Source organism: Mesitornis unicolor, unplaced genomic scaffold, assembly GCF_000695765.1.
Source record: "Mesitornis unicolor isolate BGI_N332 unplaced genomic scaffold, ASM69576v1 scaffold37710, whole genome shotgun sequence".
Taxonomy (NCBI): Eukaryota; Metazoa; Chordata; class Aves; order Mesitornithiformes; family Mesitornithidae; genus Mesitornis; species Mesitornis unicolor.
In genome coordinates this window covers 25,022-31,350 of record NW_010158298.1, presented here as the reverse complement: position 1 = coordinate 31,350, position 6,329 = coordinate 25,022, and the positions used below count along the sequence as shown (strand labels likewise).

General features: G+C 39.0%; 1 protein-coding gene across 2 annotated transcripts in view; it reads left to right on the top strand.

The window, feature by feature from the left end:
• The window catches only part of PDCD6 (programmed cell death 6), a 7,358-nt gene extending 3,620 nt beyond the window's left edge, over positions 1 to 3,738 (top strand). The window contains exons 2-4 of one of the 2 annotated variants that reach the window (XM_010183106.1): positions 817 to 975; positions 1,657 to 1,766; positions 3,210 to 3,738. In XM_010183106.1, coding sequence (XP_010181408.1) covers positions 819 to 975; positions 1,657 to 1,766; positions 3,210 to 3,308 — 366 coding nt within the window. In that variant the 5' untranslated portion in view covers positions 817 to 818 and the 3' untranslated portion in view covers positions 3,309 to 3,738. The remainder of the gene's footprint in view (positions 1 to 816; positions 976 to 1,656; positions 1,767 to 3,209) is intronic. The other variant, XM_010183114.1, reaches the window with a different exon arrangement.
• The last annotated feature ends 2,591 nt before the right edge of the window (positions 3,739 to 6,329 follow it).

The following is a 6,329-nucleotide window of genomic DNA, read 5'->3' as shown; positions in this document are numbered from 1 at the left end:
AGGAATGCCCTTTGCATGCACACATGTGCACTTGTCGAAGTAGCCTGGGAAAATGTTACTGTACAGCTGAATAGATAGCAAAATCTGTGTGTGGGGAAATTGTCAGCTTAAATAGTCAAAAAAAGGTATTACATAGCTTGTCTTCATAACAAGTTTTTCCTGTCTTGCGTTTTAATCCTGCTCGAAAAAGACCAAGTGGAAGCTTTACAATATTTGCATTCTTTAATGTCCTAAAATAACTTCCAGTAGTGTTGAAGATGATGGTGACAGGAGAAAAATTCAAGCACAAAAAAATTGTTACTATCATAGTTTGTAAATCCAAGGGCTATATTTTTTGCACTGTTTTTAATAAGTGTTCAGCAGCAGTCTGAGTTCCGTTGCTGTGCGATGTGCTCTTTGTACAAAGATGCTCGTATCAGTAAGTCAAATGCAGATGAACACCCCAGCGCTTTTGGCAGTCAACAGACTTAGACGTGTCCTGAGAAAAGAACACCCCATGCCCTGCCCTTTTTGTCATTGGATGATCAACTGAGCCCTAAGTATTTTCTAACTGGAAATGAAAAGGCAGGAACAATGAACATTCTGTGACTCATTCAGGTCCTCTTTTATCGTGCTTTATCTTTTCCTCCTTTGGTGGATGACTACTTGCTTTTTTTGGCAGTACTTTCCAAAATATCACTTGTATTTTAGCAGTTTCTTTTCTGTCTCCAGTACCTTCCACAAAGTGCTCTTGCTGCTTCCTTGAAATACTAGCAGATGTTACTGAAGAGCAGTATGGTTAAGGTCTTAACGTGTTTCCCAATTTTTTAATTTCAGGCATGTTTGACAGAGAAAACAAAGGTGGTGTGAACTTCGGTGAATTCACAGGGGTCTGGAAGTACATCACAGACTGGCAGAATGTCTTTCGAACGTATGACAGAGACAATTCTGGAATGATTGACAAAAATGAGCTAAAGCAAGCACTAACAGGTTTTGGTAATTCATTTGTAATTACAGTTCTTATGACTTCATTACATCATCACACGAGCTTCTTACGGTTAGGGCTGTGCTGCTCTGACAAATGTGACTAAAAATGTGGCAGGTGAAATGCAGTTACCCTTTAGGTAGAAGGTACCTTTTTAAGATGTCCATGCCACAAGCACTTCTTTTTAAGCTATTTCTTTTTCTGAAAAAAAGGAAACTGGATGTCTCACCACACGTGTGTGGACTATTTTCTGTTTCCCCTGTTAGCAGCCCTAAGAGCGCTACAATGCTTCAGGAAATGTCTGAACGTACAAGGTGCTTGATACAGTTGTCTGCTTTTTAAAACAAAGCTGTCTAGGTTATGGTAACATTCTGATTGCAAAAGAACCTGCATTCAGTTGACTTCACTTATAAAAACTTGAGCTGCAGCCCTAAACTGTTCCATCAAGCAACTAGTCACTTTAATTAGTAATTAAGTTTATGGTGACTGTATAGTTATTAAGCACAGTTTTTAATGCATGCATTTTAGTTTAACACCTTTGTTGTGCAGTGGAGATATCTGGCAAAAAAAAAAGTCTGTTCTAACTCCGTACCGTTCTCTGGTTTTGTTATACATGCCTGCTAAACAGCCTAGTTCTTTTTATAGAATTACTGTGGTATTTGAAACCTTCTAAAGCATTCCTCTTTTCCAAGGTTACCGACTGTCTGATCAATTCTATGATATCCTTATTCGGAAATTTGACAGACAAGGAAGAGGACAAGTTGCTTTTGATGACTTTATTCAGTGCTGTGTTGTTTTACAGGTAAGGAAAGAGATGTACTTTCATGTCAATTGAATAAAAAATCACCTTATCTTAAGCATTTATGGTTCTCAATTTAACTATAATATTGGATCTAGAACTTGCTTATAAATAAACCATTTAAATAAAGTATGAGAGGTGCTAGAAACATCTTCATTTACTGGTCTTCACTTGTTATTCATTTGCATCACAAGTAAATTTGATACTGTTTTTTGACCTGTTAAATACTTTAGTGAGGCAAAAAAAAGTAAAATAGTGTTTTAAAATGAAAACACTTAACGCTCTATTAGTTTAACACACACACACTTCCACTGGATCTTGGTTGTGTTAAAAGCGGAGTGCGTCACATCATGTCCTGTGGTGCCTGTAATCCTATTCGAATTGAGTTTTGTGGTTACCCGTCTCCTTAAGGTTCTGACTAAAAGGAATTTGACTTAGCAGCTGCATTATTCAGTCTTTCATCACTGTTGTCCTTCAGGGGCAATGGTAGTGGTAATAAAAGACATTTAAAACAAACAAAACCCCTTTCAGTAACAGAAATGCATAAGTGTGTGTATAGATAGATATATAGAGAGAACTAGTTTTACAGGTGTATTATTTATAGAAATCAATCACTGGATGATTCTTCACCTCAGTCTGTGTCTGACTTTTCTGAAATGTATATAAGACTCTGGGGAAAAGTTGGGAAACTGTAGCAGTGCAGGATAGGAAAAAGGTTGCTCTTACACTGGCCAGCATTGCAACAGTATCTGAAGGTATCTTCTGATAGGCAACATGAAGAGGAAGGAGTGCTCTGTAGTAGTACCACCACTGTTATTTGCATGCAGGTGTTTTGTTCTTCTCCTTTGTCTGTAGCCATAAATCTGCTTGAAACATCAGTTGTCTTCACAGTCATTTGTCATAGAAGCCAATTATACTCTGTTGTAAACTTAAACTCTAGTAAAGAAGGCTTGGAGAAGGAGTATCAGTCAGTGGGTGTCAGTGAAACCATGCTGGTAGTTATTTTGGTCCACTGTCTGTACTGCCTGGCACCTCTGGGGTTTTACAGAGACAACTTAGATGCTACTGACACTTAAAGCGTGTTTGGCTAGAAGATGAGAAATGGACAAGGTACTCGCTGCATTCTCTCTCTCCAGGTGACTCAGACATCTCATGAGAATTGTGCATTGCTTTCCCACCCTTTAGAGCCAGTTATAAAGAGACGAGTGGTCTATGAAGCAGTGCCTGGATAGTCTTAGGTATTGTATCATACACTGGGTTTAAAATCTGATCAAGCACAGACATAACAATGAGCTACCTCTGCATGCACGAGATTGTGAAGTGGCTGCAAAGGGGATGAAGAGAAAGTGTTCATTAAGCTATAGAAACACAAGTGGCAAGGGGAACAGATGGCAGGCTGAACTTTCCCCATGTACCAAAATGTATGGGTTTTTTCCCCCTTTTCAGAGGTTAACTGATGTGTTCCGACGTTACGATACTGATCAAGATGGCTGGATTCAGGTGTCCTATGAGCAATATCTTTCCATGGTCTTCAGCATCGTATGACACCGTTAACTAGGAGCTGCACACTGGCTTTACACGGACTGGAGTTGCCAAATCATCCCGTACTGATAAGATTATGGATGTATTATAATGGATATAACGTCACATTCTTGAATTTTGTATGTTGCTTGTCACCTTCAGAATCTGTACTTGAGTTGTTTATTTTGTGTAACTGTACAATATGACCATCTCTGCTTACTGTAGTACAGAAAGCACAGAATCTAGATTTAACCGGTGCAATGTCAAAACGTAACTTTTTTCCACATATCCTGCATGGGGAAAAATGACTCTAGAAATGCCAAATTAAAATAATGCTTGTTAGTTTATAAGAGAATTGAAAGTCAGAAGTTGCACAACATGTTTTGCATGTGCCTTACTTTTATAAGAGTTTAATGTATTAATTTTTAATACAAAATTTAAAATTAAGTAAAAATACTAGATCAACTTTTATAGTCTACTTCACTTTTGTACTTTTTTTTTAAGGGGGTGTTGGTTTTATTTCTGCATTACACTTTTCTTTGGTTCAGGGGTCCCTCTCATCTAACAGTGATGGCATTTTTTTTCCTTGCTCTTTTTTTTTTCCTAGTTGCCTCCTTTCAGGGTATCCTTGGAACATCTTCAAATAGAGCTTCTTCACACTTGTGTTCAATACTGCATCTTCCTCAATGAGTTCCCTAAATAAACAAACTATCATAGACTCATGGAATGGTTGGGTTGGAAGGGACCTTCAACATCATCCAGTCTAACCCCCCCTGCCACATTTGCTCAAAGCCCTGTTCAACCCGGCCTTGAACACTTCCAGGGGGCATCCTCAACTTCCCTGGGTAACCCATGCCAGTGTCTTACCACCCTCACAGTAAAGAATTTCTTTGGTGGCAGGGTTGAACGGAGTGAGAGCGAGTAAGACAGAATCCAAGGCTGTCACCTCTCAGAAGTCATGTCTGTAGGATGAGCTGCTGGCTAGAGACAAAGACGTGAAACAGGCAGATGGATCCTCAGGGTGGATCCTGTAAAACAGAACAGTCTGAGTTGCAAGTACCTGGCCTTACAGAGGAAGGGTAGATGTTACAGAAGCCCTCCAAATGAGGCAGTGATGCTTAGTACTCACTATTCTATGCAGCCTTGGAATACACAAAAAAAAAAAAAAAAAAAAAAAAGGCAAAAATACTCATCACTCCTGTCTCAAGGGGAGACAATTCCTTTGCAGAGTTGTATCCTGAAGAAGCTTCTGTTTCTTTTTGCCCTTCCTTTGAACAGTAGGAAATTGAACTTCATGAAGGAATGTGTTCCTGTGATAACAATGATGCTACTTGTTTGACACAGGTCAGCTATACCCGTTTGCTGGTATGGGACACAGGAAAAAAAGGTCTCTCAAACCAGTTGTGGAGGTGACAGCTACAGACCAAAAGTCAGTCAAACCTGGGAGTGCCAAGTGGCAGACCCCAGGCCAGTATCAGTACAGAAATTGCACACGGAAGCTCTTAATTTCTGAAGCTAGGAAGATCTTTGGAAAGAAGAAGATAGAAAGAGAATTCAGGAGAAAGCAGTGATGCAGCTGAAACTGGCTCAGTGATTGAAAGAAACAGAGGACAACACGCTGCTGGTAGCAATTGCACAGAAGAGATCAGGCTTCAAGTGCATTTTACAGTGTACCACCAGCTTAACAAAAATTCCCTACGTGCTACTGCTTGCGTGTAAGAACCAACAGACAGTCACCTTAAGAACTGAAAATTGAAATGGAGAGGCAAAGGGCATTTACCAGACTCCAAATCCTACAGCTCAGGAAACCTTTAGTAAATCAACGCTGAAAAACATTTCTTCACTTAATCACTATTCCAACTCTCTTTCAAAATGCAAGAACCATTTTCCCAGTGCAGGACGCTGTACAACACGCAGAGAAAGGAGCTGTTCCCCAGGACAAAAAATAAGAAGGGAATGCAGAGGCAGAAAGAGCATCTAATTTGGGCAGCGATCATCCAGCTGCTCTGTGCCACTGGGGTACACAGTCACAGCAGCAAAATCCCAAAGGCAGTGAGAAATGAAAACAGAGCTCTCACAATGACCTCAGGTGAAAAGGTCTGAACTGGAATTGACAGAGTTGTAGCAATTACATTTTCTAGCAACATTTTACTACGGTTTCAGAATTTTAATTGTGCCACACTTCTGTGGGGGGGGAACTCCTATGGTAGTAACACTTGTAGAAATAATTTGATTTTTTTTAATGTAGATAATAACTAATCAGTTTTAAATCAAAACTCTGGCAGACACCTGTGGTAGAAAATAATGTTTTTCCCCTTTAAGCAAGAAGGTCTGCTCTGTTATGCACAGTTGTGGATGGAACAACTACTGAGGATATGCCATTAGAAACTACTAAAACCCTTGAGGAAGTATGAGAAGGAGAAAATGAAATAGTAAACAAGAATGAAAAAGGAAAGTGGATCTTTTCTGATGCATAACCAAAACAATTACTGAAAAAGAATTTTAGGGAATGGATTTTAGATTCTCTGTCATCAATTACTTTGTTGCCTTTGTGTTAAATTTTACAGGACAAGATCAAAAAAGTTATTTTAGTGAATGCAAAAGGTATGACAGCTCATGAAGACTAACCCTGGATTAGCACACGTATTTAATGCATAGAGACAGATAAATATTTCAGGTAAGGGTGAGAAGAAAAATGATCATCCACAACACAGCATTGAAAAGGAAAATGGACACTGGGGAGTAAACTGCTTCGCTTGACCCCTTTTCAATAGCGCCATGTAAACTGGATTTAATTATATAAAGTAGATACCTAAAGTCAGGCATTCATGAGCTCACAAGTGTGGGGAAAAGGAATGTAAGTATGGACCACTGATAAACACCATTAATGGGTATTTCTCAATATGCCATTTTGATTATTTTGTTTCCCTGTTATTTTATCTGATTGTCTTTTAGGTTTTATTTCTTGGTATGCTTTTGCCAGTAGAAAGAATCAAGAATTTTTATTTCAGTATGGATCAATCCATCAAATGAGTTTAAGTCAAC